Here is a 15,576-nt window from a genome sequence, read left to right on the forward strand (position 1 = left end):
TCTGGCTTGAATTTGTTAGAGCAGTGCAACTCCCAATGAACTCCCCTTAACATGAAATGTAATACCTGAGCCTTGGAGGGGTCTGTGTGATGTGTGCACAAATTCACAGCTCACCATTCCTGCACACAAAATGTGATGTAATCCATAGCTAGGAGGGATGGCAGGAAGGATTTTGTATTATGTTCACTGTAATCTAAGAGAATTGATTTAAACTGCATGTTTGGGGTTTACCTGATACCTTAAAATACACATCCCCCCCCCCCCAAAAAAAACACTCTGCTGTTGAAGTGGTTACCTGTAGTATTTGAATTTCTGTGTAACTCAGGTTTACATCCCTATGCTATGGCAATGATTTTCAACTGGCAATTTTCAACATTAGTGGGCTGCCAAAGGTCCACAAGTGTTTGGAGAACAGCAATTGAAAATTGCTGCAAACTATTTGGTTCTGTGGCTGTGTTTCTAGGGCAACTGTCTATAGTAACAAACTGTCTGCTGAGCCGGAAGAGGGACAGATTATTCCACCTGTCAAAGGCATATGAGGGCATAATTCCAGGGGAAAACCATAACTGGCTAAAGATTCTTTTAGCTCTGCTCTCCAAGACGATGACAGCAAACCTACTTATAGTCAACCTTTTAGGGCCTCCACCTGGAAGTAGCACTTGGAAGTAAGTCCCACTTAAACTGGGCAATCTTGTGCTTTCACAGTGACGAACACTCTTTTTTTCTTGACAGCTTTTATTTAAATATAAAAAACTTGGCATCTGTAACAATTATGATAGGACATGCTAAATTAGCCACGCTTGAGCATTTTGTTCATACTGGAATCAGTTGTACAGTTTCCAAGACTTTGCAAGAGTCCTAACTGTATAGTGTATAACAAATGTCACTTCTAACTTTGATTTGCTACACCAGTGGTTCCCAAACTGTGCTACAGCAAACTCGTGGTGTTGCAGGGGGGTGGTCCTGGCATCCTCTTCTTCCCAGCTCCCCCAGGTGCTGCCCTCTTGGGTCAAGTAAGATTCTGCAGACTCCAAGAGGGCGGCACCCGGGAGAGCCGGGAAGAAGAGGCCAAAGAAAGGGTGCTATGACTGCAGTACATTTGGGAACTGCTGCTCTACACTACTAAACTGGAAGTAATTATTCCTGGAACAAGAACAGAGAAGTTGATTCTGGTGAGATTTACGTCTGAGTTGGTGTGCACAGAGCTGCACTGCAGGAAAGACCTTTGGTTCATCAAGCCCAGGAGAGCCCATTCTACCCAGCAGATTCACTCAGCATCTCGGACAAAGGTCTTTTCTTGACCCTGTTCCCTAATGATACCAAGGATCAAAGTTCAGGCCCTCTGCATGGAATCAGAGCCTCTCCCGTGACTTAGATTTGGGGCGTTCTGTTTTCAGCAGCTGACAGTATAACATTAACAGAACCTTGTGAAATATCAACTGATATGGAACTCATTCTTATAGACGTTTTAACTATATGTCATGAAATCGGCTGAGAGGCAATAGCCTCATCGGAACACCACAGGATGATAAATGGGATCCACTCTGGTGCCAGCGACACCACTGTATCCTGTTCAATCTGAATGTTACATAGTCCATCAGTCTAGATAGGGAAAACAGGCTTGTCAGATTTGTTTCCAGGCTTTTTACTTAATGTTGCAATTCAGGGTCAAAGTAGATAAGACTATAAACACCTTAGGCCACTTTTTTTAAAATTAGAGAGCACGGGACGCCAAATGAAACAGACCAAAACTATGGTAGGGAAATGGGGAGGGGGCTTTACTACTTTGCTCGGGTGGTTTAGCTGGAGGGGGGCGGAGCACTCAGGTTGGCAGGGAGCCTCAGGCAAGCGGCCCTTCCCTTCGGAGCCATTCCTGGCAGGGGGAGCAAAATGGAGCCATATGCCCCCCCCATGCCAGCTGGACCACTGCTTTGCTCCCATCACAGTTCTGATCCCAATTAGGGGTCTCCTCATGCTGGTTTAATGGGGGGGGGGAAAGTTCCCTCTGAAGCTAATGGAAGCTTTCCTCATTAAAAATGACATGTGTAAAGACCACAACAGGGATTGGAGCCACTGGGGGGGGGGGGAGCAAGGCAGGAAAGCCTCCTTAGCATTGATTTGGGCCACTGAACTAGCCAGTGCATTCACCATTTCCTCAATTAAAAAACAAACACCAAAAAAAGCTACTCACAGAAGCGGAACTTACAGGTTTAGGGTCTTCTCTCACTTGACTCCAACTCCCCCTGCCTGAAATATCCTACATAAATTGCTTTGGAAAAGTTACATTTTAAAAAACCAATTACAAAAACATACTACTGAAATCAGGGTCAAAACAACCTAGTTTTTCTTTGAGTCCTTGGAATCTCCATATTTAGGCAACTGGGATTTAGAATGTCCTTTCTTTTCCAAGTCCTGCCTTAGTTCCAAGGGAAACTCCTTCAGGTTTGCATTCACACAGGGCAGGCAGAATCTTTTGTCGTAGAAAAGACTGCAGTCCTGAAAAAGAACAAAACAGCATTTTGGAATGTGGATTTGAAGCATAAGCACACACATTGCATCCACATCTAAAAAATGTAGGTGTTTTCTTAATAGTATTCTTAATATCATGTATATAATATATCTTTAAGCCATTTCTGCCCAATGTTGCATATATGCAACAGGGATCAAATGCATGCATCTGTGGGCTGGGCAGAAATGGGTTAATAGCCCTGATCCAACTAAAAGACGTGGCCTGGCTGCTTCCAGCAGGACTTATGCATCATGAGGCTTAACCTTCGTGTGCCATGGAAAGCAACAAAACTTGTCATGACAGTGTGCCCTGCTTATCTGCAGACTCAGCCTGTGCAGATCTGAATATCTGCAGATGCTGCTGGAAGGCCTCAGAAACCACCTGGCCTGAACCGGAAGAGTCTTCCAGTCACATTTAGGAGGTCTTCTGAAAGGCACTTCCGGTTTGACGGGATGCGTGCCCCTCCCCATGGATTTCACTGTTTGTGGAATTCAGTATCCACGGGGGGGGGGGGGTCCTGGGACAGACTCCCCATGGATATCAAGGGCCCACTGTATGTATAATTGTCCAGGGAGCAGGCATCCCTCGCTCTCTCTCACACGCACACCTCCTAATCCCTTAAAAACAGCCAAGCATGTTCCACCACAGGGGACTGAGGATGAGAAGGGGGGGGGGGTGAAGGCAGAATTCCCTGACTTCCACTGGGAAGGGCCAGAAATGCTGTTCTTCCCCTCTCCTGCCGCCAATGGAACAAACTGTCCAGTGGACCCTGGATGAGCCCTGTATCTTCCCTGCATGCCACCGCTGCTTCGGTTTTCAGAGGGGCCGAACGGCACACCGGGCTGCTCACTCCCTGTTCTAGAACTCTGAACCTGCTCAGTGATCAAGCCAGCCAGATCCAGCCACCCCTCCGCTTGCTGCTCAAGTGACACCCACTCCTATGGTTTGGACTTCAGGCTGTTTTCTGGTCCTGAAGCATGGCTGAAAAGATTCCAATGACGGTCAAGGCAATGGCCCCAGTTTATTGATCATGTTTTCCCCCTAACTTTCAGTGAAAAGTGGTTCCCAGCAATTAAAAGGCAATCTACTGCAGCTGCTGGGGGAGGGGTTCTCAACTGGGTCCAGGCACATCAGAGGAATGCCTGGCTGCCGTCTCTTCTTCCCCTGACAGCCTTAGAGATGGTAGCTGGAGGAACTGGAGTGGGAACAAGGCAATGGCGGAGCAATTGTCAAGTGAATTTGTTTGACACGCCTTCCTTTAAGAAGCACTTTCTTCCTGTGTGCATGAAATTATCTGTTACACAATATGTTCATGGCTGCCAGGTGTGAAAAAAGATGAGACAAATTCATGGAGGGTGGGTCATGGGTTATCGCCCCTGCTAACTGGAATCCTTGAGTATGCCTCTGCTACCTTCAAGTTGTTTTTTTTTTTCTTCCCCTGTGGACAGATGCATCCAGCCAGAACCAACATCCTACATCTCCCTGCCTCCCTCCAGTTTTTCAAACTGTGTACATCCCACATAGTCAATCTTGAAAATTGCCTGCTGCCACAGCCCAAAGAAGAGAATACATTTTGCAAGACAAAACCAGTTGCCCTTGCATTTGCATAGAGGAAGATCTGTATCTTCAGCTGCAGTGAGAGGATTTCAGAGGGAGCAGCAGGATGGGGAAATGGTTTAGGAGCTGCATTTTGGGACCACACCCTTGACAGGAACATGCATCGTCTGGGGGTTTGGAAGGGAGAACGCATTCATTGCGCAACTTGGGAAAGTCCGTCATCTTCTGTAGCCCATATGGGTTACATTCCTTGCAGCAGCACGAGGGCATATGTTTGCTAAAGGCAGCTTTATATGCATATCTATGCATATCTCTTTTCTAAAGCATGTTACTGAAAGCGTCGTTTTCCTTTCGTCATGATCCTTTTCAATTATAACTGCATCAAACAAATATAAATCTGCACTCGAGTGGAGTTATATGCTTGGTACTCCAGATATGTAGAATGGAATGACTTGAGTTCATCCACTTTAGTTTTCTATCCAAGCATCTAGAGCAGCTATCTTCAACCACTGCACCATGGCACACTGGTCACAGGAATTTGGGGGAACGTCACATATTAACAGGGCCAATGGGGGATGTGAGCCTTGCCCATTGTCAAAAGTCTGATGGTGTGCCTTGACCATTTTAGCGCCTTGTCAGTGTGCCATGAGATGAAAAAGGCTGAAAATTGCTGATATAGAGCAGTGATTTTCAACCTTTTTCCTCTCACAGCACATTGACCTCTATGCTGTTGTTGTTGTTGTTGTTGGTCTTCACTATGGTCTTCACCTCTTGTGACATCACTTCCAGGAGACTCTTCCAGGGTCTGCAGCTCTGCTTAAGAACATCAGTACATAAGAACAGCCCCACTGGATCAGGCCATAGGCCCATCTAATCCAGCTTCCTGTATCTCACAGCGGCCCACCAAATGCCCCAGGGAGCACTGTCAATAGTAACGAAATGTTCCTCTGCCTTTGGAAGAAGAGCGACAATTTGTTACTACAGACAGTTGCCCTAGAAACAGAACTGCAGAACCCAGAAAAGTTTCTCAGCTATTTTCAGCTGCTGTGCTCCAAACTCCCGCAGCGACCTGCAGACAGCAATGTGCTGCTGTGTACACTGGTTGAAAATTTCTGATCTAGAGAGTTACCAGTTGTCCTGATCTTTGCTCAGGTTACTCTCTCACCCTCCTTGATTCCTGTCACTGGGTCACAGCCTGTGAAAGGAACAGCAGAGATATAAATGAACCAGGCATCACATGCTACTCACTGTGCCAACACACACGGGTTTGCAACACATACTACACTTAGATCCAAGAATAAGGAATTTGCCCTTGTCAGAGGTGAATGGATCCTTCATGACGTAGCAGTCTTCCAGGAGGCTAGGAAAGAAAATTCCACATTTTAAAAACAGGCAAACCACAACTCCCCTTTGTGGTCATTCTTTCCTGTGTCAGAGCCAATGGATCAGGCAGGCAATTAATATTTAACCGGGACTACATTTTGAACACAGGGAAAGGCTGAAGGACCCACAAAATGGCTCCACCCACTGACTCATTTCCACATGACCATAAGACCCTTTATCTCCCTCCTCTTCAATTCAAATAGCAACAGAGGCTTTGGCAGAGGACTGTCCTATGGAAGAAGGAACAAATTTGCTCTCAGCTACCTCAGAGAGTAGAACTAGATCCAAAGGGTACCAACTACAAGAGAGCGTTACTGCAGATGGACACCAGGAAGAAATTCCTGATGGTCAGGGCAATTCGGCAGTGGAACAGTTTGCCAAGAGAGGTGGTGGGTTTTCCCTCACTGGAGATATTTAAGCAGTGATTCAACAGGCACCAGCTGGAAATACTCTAGGAGAATTTCCTGCTATAGGCAGGGGGTTGGACTAGATGATCTCGTGGGCAGCTCCCATGATTCTATGATTCCCTTTTTTGCACCTAGCCACTCTCACCAATACAGAGGCAAAGAGTTCTTGAGCCTCCTCATCCAGTGTGAACTGCAACTGTGGCTTTGTTAGAGTCATTCCTCAAATACTCTTCAGCTATTGATTCCCATGCATGAGTTTTTCAACAATTTTCAACTGCAGTGCTCCAAAGTCCTGTAGCACATGTACGAAATTTTTACAGCACTCCAATGTGCCATGGCACATGAGCTGAAAATCGCTGCCTTAGATTTAAACAAACTTACTAGGTCAACAAAACCCTACAACTTTCCAAACTTCCACTCCCCCCCCCCCCCCGCAACTGTTGTTCTGTGACCTTTCCAGAATGAACCTGATGTTTCTCAAGGACAATTCTCATATTCCCTAAAACAAATCAGAACAACCTGCTCCCTGATCTGACTTTCCTTTGGCAGCCACCAGATGCTGAATGATCCCAGGGACCAAAATAGACTCACTCTTTCAGCTGTGACTGAGAGTCACTGATTTAAAACAGTGATAGGTCACCATGGGGTTAAGGAAACCTTTTGGTTTGCGGCCAACAGGAATTAAACAAAAATGATTCCCCCCCCCCCCATGGATGAAAAGCAGATCCCATTAATATCCAGCTCCCCCAGGAAAATGCCAACAACCAATGATATCCTAGCAGCAAATGCCATTTTTGCAAGACAGCCCTGCATCAGTTATGTATTGGCAACCTTCAGTCTCGAAGGACTATGGTATCGCGCTCTGAAAGGTGGTTCTGGAACAGCGTCTAGTGTGGCTGAAAAGGCCAATCCGAGAGTGACAATCCCTTCCACACCGGGAGCAAGTGCAGTCTGTCCCTGGCCTGTCTCCCTGGCTATGGGCCTTCCTTCTTTGCCTCTTAGCCTCAGACTGTTGGCAAAGTGTCTCTTCAAACTGGGAAAGGCTATGCTGCACAGCCTGCCTCCAAGCGGACCGCTCAGAGGCCAGGGTTTCCCACTTGTTGAGGTCCATCCTTAAGGCCTTCAGATCCCTCTTGCAGATGTCCTTGTATCGCAGCTGTGGTCTACCTGTAGGGCGCTTTCCTTGCATGAGTTTTCCGTAGAGGAGATCCTTTGGGATCCGCCCATCATCCATTCTCACGACATGATCGAGCCAACGCAGGCGTCTCTGTTTCAGCAGTGCATACATACTAGGGATTCCAGCACGTTCCAGGACTGTGGTGTTAGGAACTTTGTCCTGCCAGGTGATGCCGAGAATACGTCGGAGGCAGCGCATGTGGAAAGTGTTCAGTTTCCTCTCCTGTTGTGAGCGGAGAGTCCATGACTCGCTGCAGTACAGAAGTATACTCAGGACGCAAGCTCTGTAGACGTGGATCTTGGTATGTTCCGTCAGCTTCTTGTTGGACCAGACTCTCTTTGTGAGTCTGGAAAACATGGTAGCTGCTTTACCGATGCGCTTGTTTAGCTCAGTATCGAGAGAAAGAGTGTCGGAGATCATTGAGCCAAGGTACACAAAGTCATGGACAACCTCCAGTTCATGCGCAGATATTGTAATGCAGGGAGGTGAGTCCACATCCTGAACCATGACCTGTGTTTTCTTTAGGCTGATCGTCAGTCCAAAATCTTGGCAGGCCTTACTAAAACGATCCATGAGCTGCTGGAGATCTTTGGCAGAGTGGGTAGTGACAGCTGCATCGTCAGCAAAGAGGAAGTCACGAAGACATTTCAGCTGGACTTTGGACTTTGCTCTCAGTCTGCAGAGGTTGAAGAGCTTTCTGTCTGATCTGGTCCGGAGATAGATGCCTTCTGTTGCAGTTCCAAAGGCCTGCTTCAGCAGGACAGCAAAGAAAATCCCAAACAAGGTTGGTGCAAGAACACAGCCCTGCTTCATGCCACTTCAGATGTCAAAGGGGTCTGATGTGGAGCCATCCAAGACAACAGTGCCCTTCATGTCATAAGAACATAAGAACAGCCCCACTGGATCAGGCCATAGGCCCATCTAGTCCAGCTTCCTGTATCTCACAGCAGCCCACCAAATGCCCCGGGGAGCACACCAGATAACAAGAGACCTCATCCTGGTGCCCTCCCCCACATCTGGCATTCTGACTTAACCCATTTCTAAAATCAGGAGGTTGCGCATACACATCATGGCTTGTACCCCATAATGGATTTTTCCTCCAGAAACTCGTCCAATCCCCTTTTAAAGGCGTCTAGGCTAGACGCCAGCACCACATCCTGTGGCAAGGAGTTCCACAGACCGACCACACGCTGAGTAAAGAAATATTTTCTTTTGTCTGTCCTAACCCGCCCAATACTCAATTTTAGTGGATGTCCCCTGGTTCTGGTATTATGTGAGAGTGTAAAGAGCATCTCCCTATCCACTCTGTCCATTCCCTGCATAATTTTGTATGTCTCAATCATGTCCCCCCTCAAGCGTCTCTTTTCTAGGCTGAAGAGGCCCAAACGCCGTAGCCTTTCCTCATAAGGAAGGTGCCCCAGCCCCGTAATCATCTTAGTCGCTCTCTTTTGCACCTTTTCCATTTCCACTATGTCTTTTTTGAGATGCGGCGACCAGAACTGGACACAATACTCCAGGTGTGGCCTTACCATCGATTTGTACAATGGCATTATAATACTAGCCGTTTTGTTCTCAATACCCTTCCTAATGATCCCAAGCATAGAATTGGCCTTCTTCACTGCCGCCGCACATTGGGTCGACACTTTCATCGACCTGTCCACCACCACCCCAAGATCTCTCTCCTGATCTGTCACAGACAGCTCAGAACCCATTAGCCTATATCTAAAGTTTTGATTTTTTGCCCCAATGTGCATGACTTTACACTTACTGACATTGAAGCACATCTGCCATTTTGCTGCCCATTCTGCCAGTCTGGAGAGATCCTTCTGGAGCTCCTCACAATCACTTCTGGTCTTTACCACTCGGAAAAGTTTGGTGACGTCTGCAAACTTAGCCACTTCACTGCTCAACCCTGTCTCCAGGTCATTTATGAAGAGGTTGAAAAGCACCGGTCCCAGGACAGATCCTTGGGGCACACCGCTTTTCACCTCTCTCCATTGTGAAAATTGCCCATTGACACCCACTCTCTGCTTCCTGGCCTCCAGCCAGTTCTCAATCCACAAGAGGACCTGTCCTCTAATTCCCTGATTGTGGAGTTTTTTCAGTAGCCTTTGGTGAGGGACCGTGTCAAACGCCTTCTGAAAGTCCAGATATATAATGTCCACGGGTTCTCCCGCATCCACATGCCTGTTGACCTTTTCAAAGAATTCTATAAGGTTCGTGAGGCAAGACTTACCCTTACAGAAGCCATGCTGACTCTCCCTCAGCAAGGCCTGTTCGTCTATGTGTTTTGAGATCCTATCTTTGATGAGGCATTCCACCATCTTACCCGGTATGGATGTTAGGCTGACCGGCCTATAGTTTCCCGGGTCCCCCCCTTTCCCTTTTTAAAAATAGGCGTGACATTTGCTATCCTCCAATCTTCTGGCACCGTGGCCGTTTTGAGGGACAAGTTGTCCTTGTGGAAGGATCTGATGATGCTGAGGAGCCTGGGTGGACATCCGATCTTGGGGAGAATCTTGAAGAGGCCGTCCCTGCTGACGAGGTCAAAAGCCTTCGTGAGATCTATGAAGGCTATAAAGAGTGGCTGTCATTGTTCTCTGCATTTCTCCTGCAGTTGTCTAAGGGAGAATACCATATCAGTGGTGGACCTGCTGGCTCGGAATCCGCACTGTGATTCTGGATAAACGCTCTCTGCAAGTACCTGGAGCCTCTTTAGTGCAACTCGGGCAAACAACTTTCCTACAACGCTAAGGAGAGAGATGCCACGGTAGCTGTTGCAGTCAACCCTGTCACCTTTGTTCTTGTACAGCGTGATGATGTTTACATCCCTCATGTCTTGAGGTACTCCACCTTCTCTCCAGCAGAGACAGAGGATTTCATGCAGCTCAGTAGCGATGATCTCTTTGCAGCACTTTAGGACTTCAGCAGGGATGCTGTCTTTTCCAGGTGCCTTGCCAAAGGCAAGGGAGTCCAGGGCCACGTGAAGTTCTTCTAGGGTTGGTTCACTGTCAAACTCTTCCAGCACAGGCAGGCACTCAATGTTGTTCAGTGCTTCTTTGGTGACTACATTTTCCCTGGAATATGGCTCAGAATAGTGCTACACCCAGCGTTCCATTTGCTGCGCCCGATCCTGGATGACCTCGCCTGTGGCAGACTTCAGAGGGGCAATTTTCTTCTGTGTTGGACCTAGGGCCTGCTTGATACCATCATACATCCCCTTGATGTTGCCTGTGTCAGCTGCTACCTGTATCTGGGAGCAGAGCTGAAGCCAGTAGTCGTTAGCACATCTCCTGGCAGTCTGCTGGACTTTGCTGAGAGCAGCTTGGAGGACCTGCAGGTTGCGCTCACTGGGACAGGCCTTGTGTGCTGCTTGAGCTCTCCTCTTTTCCTCAATGACTGGTGTCAACTCCTCAGAGTGGGCTTCAAACCAGTCTGCCGTCTTGTTGGTCTTCTTGCCAAATATGGACAAGGCGGTGTTGTAAACGGCATTCTTGAAATGTTCCCATCTGTTGGATGCGTTTGCATCGACCGGGCCTGGAAGAGATTCCTCAAGCGCTCGTGCAAATTCCTCCACTTTTCTCTGATCCTGGGTCTTGCTGGTATCAATGCGAGGTCTTCCTTCCTTCCTTTTTCGTATGATACAGTCGCTTTGTTAGCAGTTTCACTCTGCTGCACACCAGGGAGTGGTCAGTGTCACAGGCAGCACTCTGATAGCTGCGTGTGATCTTGGTGCTGGGAAGGCTGGAGCGTCTGGTGAGAATCAGGTCAAGCTGCTGCCAGTGCTTTGATCTTGGGTGTCTCCAAGAGACTCTATGTTGGGGCTTCGTGTTGAAGAACGTATTGCTGACACAGAGACCATGATGACAGCAAAACTCTAGCAGGCGTAGGCCATTCTCGTTCATCTTCCCAATGCCGAACTGACCTAAGCAAGTGGGCCACGAACTGTGATCAGCACCAACTCTAGCATTGAAATCGCCGAGGATGAACAATGGCTCTCTCACGGGGATCTTCTTGATAGTGGTGGCCAGGTCATCATAGAATTTGTCTTTGGCTTCTGCTGGAGACGACAAAGTCGGTGCATAAGCACTGATGAGAGTGATAGGTCCTGCTGATGACTGAAGCTGCAGGGACAAAATTCTTTCACTACCCACAGTAGGTGGGATGATGGACTTCAGCAGGGAATTTCTGACTGCAAAGCCAACACCATGTTCCCTGGTTTCGTTTGGTGGTTTTCCCTGCCAGAAAAATGAGAAATTTCTCTCCTTGACAGATCCGGAATCTGGAAGCCTCGTCTCTTGAAGGGCGACGATGTCCATCTGCAGTCTGCTCAGTATTCTAAGGGGTGATTCTGTGAAATTCAAAGATACTTACGAAACCGAGTAGACGTTGGCAGGTTCCCGCCCATAATAGCTGTACGGGGCAGATAATCCGCACAGCTCACATTCAAATGTGCCTTCAGGTGGCGGCTCTTTGACAAGCGCCATATGGAAACACGGCTGATATGGACATGAACTGGTCCGTGATACTGTGAGAACTTGTGAATGGGGGCGCTCCGCTGATCTTCGACACGGCTCTGATGTCCAGAGTGGTCTTGTGTGCCTGCTGAAAATGGAATGCTAAATTCAGCATCAAAAATTCTCTGCCCTTAGGAAAGTATCATATAAGAACATAAGAACAGCCCCACTGGATCAGGCCATAGGCCCATCTAGTCCAGCTTCCTGTATCTCACAGCGGCCCACCAAATGCCCCAGGGAGCACACCAGATAACAAGAGACCTGCAAGGCCTCCTGGGAATTGTAGTTTAAGAACATAAGAACAGCCCCAGTGGATCAGGCCATAGGCCCATCTAGTCCAGCTTCTTGTATCTCACAGCGGCCCACCAAATGCCCCAGGAGCACACCTGATAACAGGAGACCCTGTTATTTGCAGGAGAAAGAGTCTGGAACAGTCCCTCCTCAAAGTGAGAGCTTTGCTTAATACAGGGAGAGCAATGAAATGAAAATAATGACATTATTATTAAATTATTTCATAAGCAATGAAGAGAGACAAAACAGCAGCACCAGCTGGACCAAATCTGGCTCCAAGTGAAATTCTTACATCTGCCATTTTCAGCGTTTTTCATGTCAAGGCACACTGACCTCTCTGTGGTCTTTGCCTCTTGTGACGTCACTTCCAGCTTCCAGGAAACTCTTCTGGGTTCTGCGGCTCTGCTTGTAGGGCAACTCTTTGTAGGAACAAATGATGTTACTATAGTGATGCCATTACTATAGTACTGTAGAGTACTGTACAGAGAAAGAGGGACAGATAATTTGTTAATACAGACAGTTACGCTAGAAACAGAGCCACAGAACCTGGAAGAACCTTCCAGAAGCCAGGAGTGACATCACAAGAGGTAAAGACTATAGAGAAGGTCAAAGAGGTCAGTTTGCCATGAGATTAAAAAAAAGTTTGATAATTGCTGCTCTACTGCAATCACTTTAGGATGCCTCTGTGTAATTTTCCAGCTTAAAGGCACCTTGGAAGTATTCTCAACCCCCCCTTCCCCCCATCACTACTGCAGGACAGATTAAGGATAATGAGAATTAGAGAGGGAGAACAATGTCTTCCTACCCACTCTCTCCTTACCATTCATAATTTTAGGAATCTCCATCACACAGCTTGCTCAGCATCTTTTTCATAAACTACAAAGTTTACAAACGTGTCCCCTTTTCTCACACAGGATACACTCCAATCCCTTGATCATTTTCATTTCACTTTTCTGTACTCTCCAAGTGCCACCAGATCCTTTTTGTGATGGGCAAACAGAATGGTGTGCATCATTTCAAACATGGCAGCAGAACTGATTTCATACGAAGGCATCATTACAATATTGGCAGTTTTAGTTTCAAACCCTTTCCAAAGGCAGTTTGGCCCTCTGTATACCAAAACCCGTGGGTAACTGAATCCATGGATGGGGGCCATCAGAAGATGATGGACGTGATCCCAAATCTGTGAATAAGGAGCGCCCACCTGAAATTCCAAACATAGAGCTGACTTTTTCTAGTGCTTCTACATGGAGTCAATGCTTTCGGTGAGCACTTCTCCCCCTTCTGGATCAATCATGACCTGTCCAGACCACTCCAGCAGATATTTAGAGATGTTTTCTACTACTGTGCACATCACTGCAGTAACACAGAATCTCATGTGCTGGTGTGCTCTGATTCACCCAGTTTCAAGATCTTCTTACAGCCTGGTTGAGTTTTCATTATCCTGAACAAACAGGTAAGAGACTTTGACAAAAGCTTTTCAGAAGTCCAAATATACATTGGGGTGATTTGGTAAACATTGTATGTGTTTGCTGACCCTCTCAGAGGATTCATAAAGGTCAGTGAGGCCTTCACTATAACTGTTTTAAGATACCTACAATCAGGTACCATACCTAGAATGTGCATCTTGGTCAATTTCCCCCATGTTTATTTAGCTAGTCAATGGGAGGATCATAGAAATCATTTATCCCATTTTCTGCACTGATGGAATAGGAATGAATCATCACATGGCTCCTCCCACACCGCAAGAAATTACTCAGGCACTACTCTGAGTCCTGCAGTAACAGCGTACATACTGCAAGGTATTAGGTATGCACACCTAAAAATATTAACACACAATGGTGATTTTTTTTTAGATGCAAATTTTTAGCTTGTGATTAGCATTGTCCCTTTGGGGACAATAAACCATTTATTGATTTATGTATCAATGCAAACCACTTTGTGAACTGTTGAAAAGCAGTCTATAAATATTCTTAGTCATTAAAATTGTGACAAGCAGCTGGTTTTGCAAATGTGCTGATCAGCTGCAGTGCCCGGCTGAAAATTCTTTCTGTGGTACCAGCAAACCCAGGTTCACCTCAGCATAATGTGTGAAGCAGCCCATTCTAGAACATCTGAGATTTCTGAATATATGCAAAGTCATTTTTTGAGGCCAATTTGGTTTTGAATTAGACAGCCACCCTGCTTCAAGATGGGGGGGGGGGAGAAATCTGAGCTCCACATTATCTAAATCAGTGTTTCTCAAGGTTTGTACCACTTCACATGGTCCCCCTATCCAAAGTACCACCAAAGTATTTGGCAATGACATCATCACCAGTCACTTCTGGGTTGGAAGGCCAGATGCAAAGCAACAAATAAAAGTATGAGGCTTGGGGTGGACAGGAGAGCTTTTCTGAGCATGGAAAAGCATGCTTTGGAGCTCTGCCCACCTCCTATTGCTGTTCGTTGTGTCATGTTCCTGGTCTTGCTGCTGGGCAGCAGGGTTCCTGTGAGTACCAGCGGACACTACCTCAAGTACTACTGGTGGTACCCGTAATACTGGTTGAGAAACACTGACCTAAATTGATTCAGGAGAAATGGAGCGATTTTTTTTTCATGTACTTCCAAAAGTACTCAATTCAATTGCTAGTGTCGGGGGGGGGGGGTGGGGAACGGAACCAACCGATCAAAAAACCTTGGCTAGTTTTAATGTACCACCAATGCATTTTTAAAACAAAAATTCAACAGTCCCCTACTTTACACTGAAAAAAGAGGGTTTCACAACACCCAGGCAGCAAGACTGAGCAGCTTCTGTAGAGGTGTAGTGAAAAATGAGCACTTGCTCCCGAGTAAACACAGTCAAGATCCAAGGATGTGGGGAGGCAGGTGAGGCAGAGCCTCCCCACTGGAGTCCTTAGAAAAGTGCCACCTGTGTGAGGCACCTAAGCACCCACAACCCATGCGCAGCATGGGTGCCTCACATTGGCAGTGCCTTTCGAAGAACTCCGGAGGGGAGGGGAGGGGAGGGGAGGGGAGGCTCTGCCCCACCTGCCCCCCCTCCCTGCCCAGATCCAGCTGCAGGACGCCCTCAACTGGCACGTGTCACTTGCAGGGCGTCTCCTTCCAGGGCAACGTACCTGCGCTGCTGCAGCGAGCCTGAAATGCCTTTTGCAGGGCTGGACCCTGGACACGCGCACTTCCTTCTGCAGGGGTTCTCACGTGACGGTGACGTTTGCAAAGACGTCCACGAGTCCTTTCCCCTCTTAAAGGAGCGGTGGAGAAATTCTGCTTGTTGGAGCAAAGGCTCGTGTCGGGGAAGAGGCTGTGCTTTGATGGGCACGTCTGAATGCGCTGACACGCCAAGGGTGCAATCGAATGCGCGCTGGTTGTGGAGCAAGTGGCGTGGAAATCAGCAGGCTTTGCTCCCGTGCGTGGGACTGAACTCAACATGCAGGCTTGGAAATAAAGCTCAGTGGGATGAATGGGGCTGGTTTCCAGTGGCATAGCTAGAGGGGGTGCAAAGCACTGACTTTTGCACGGTGATGCCTCCGCTTTGTTCCCCCTACCTGGAATGGCCACCTGGAAAGGAGTGGGGGAGTCGCTGCTTGCACGCCACAGTGATACGCCATGCAAAACTCAGTGCTTTGCACCCCCTCTCGCTATGCCATTGGAAACAAGCCCCATAAGAAGAGCCCCGCTGGATCAGGCCAAAGGCCCACCTAGTCCAGCTTCCTGTACCTCACAGTGGCCCACCAA

General features: G+C 47.5%; 1 protein-coding gene across 3 annotated transcripts; it reads right to left on the minus strand.

The window, feature by feature from the left end:
• Window positions 1–717: 717 nt before the first annotated feature.
• Window positions 718–15,026, minus strand: CDPF1 (cysteine rich DPF motif domain containing 1). Of its 3 annotated transcripts, XM_066632871.1 has the most exons (5): window positions 14,958–15,026; window positions 12,175–12,260; window positions 11,408–11,638; window positions 5,315–5,426; window positions 718–2,496 (listed from the first exon to the last, which is right to left on the minus strand). In XM_066632871.1, exons 3-5 carry the CDS (start codon window positions 11,518–11,520, stop codon window positions 2,338–2,340), a joined length of 384 nt encoding a protein of 127 aa, XP_066488968.1. In that variant the 5' UTR covers window positions 11,521–11,638; window positions 12,175–12,260; window positions 14,958–15,026; the 3' UTR covers window positions 718–2,337. The 3 variants fall into 3 exon arrangements, with proteins under 3 accessions (XP_066488968.1, XP_066488969.1, XP_066488970.1); XM_066632872.1 differs by lacking the exon at window positions 12,175–12,260 and having other exon boundaries at window positions 14,958–15,019; XM_066632873.1 differs by lacking the exons at window positions 12,175–12,260; window positions 14,958–15,026 and adding an exon at window positions 13,046–13,203.
• Between the last annotated feature and the right edge of the window lie 550 nt (window positions 15,027–15,576).

The sequence above is a fragment of the Tiliqua scincoides genome, chromosome 6 (assembly GCF_035046505.1).
Source record: "Tiliqua scincoides isolate rTilSci1 chromosome 6, rTilSci1.hap2, whole genome shotgun sequence".
Lineage (NCBI taxonomy): Eukaryota > Metazoa > Chordata > Lepidosauria > Squamata > Scincidae > Tiliqua > Tiliqua scincoides.

Coding starts and splice junctions, on each gene's coding strand:
- CDPF1 (XM_066632871.1), bottom strand. CDS start 11,520: ATGGCGCTTGTCAAAGAGCCGCCACCTGAAGGCACATTTGAATGTGAG. Junction 5,427..11,407: donor GCCAACGTCTACTCGGTTTC/GTAAGTATCTTT, acceptor TTTCTTTCCTAG/CCTCCTGGAAGACTGCTACG. Junction 2,497..5,314: donor AACCCGTGTGTGTTGGCACA/GTGAGTAGCATG, acceptor GTTCTTTTTCAG/GACTGCAGTCTTTTCTACGA.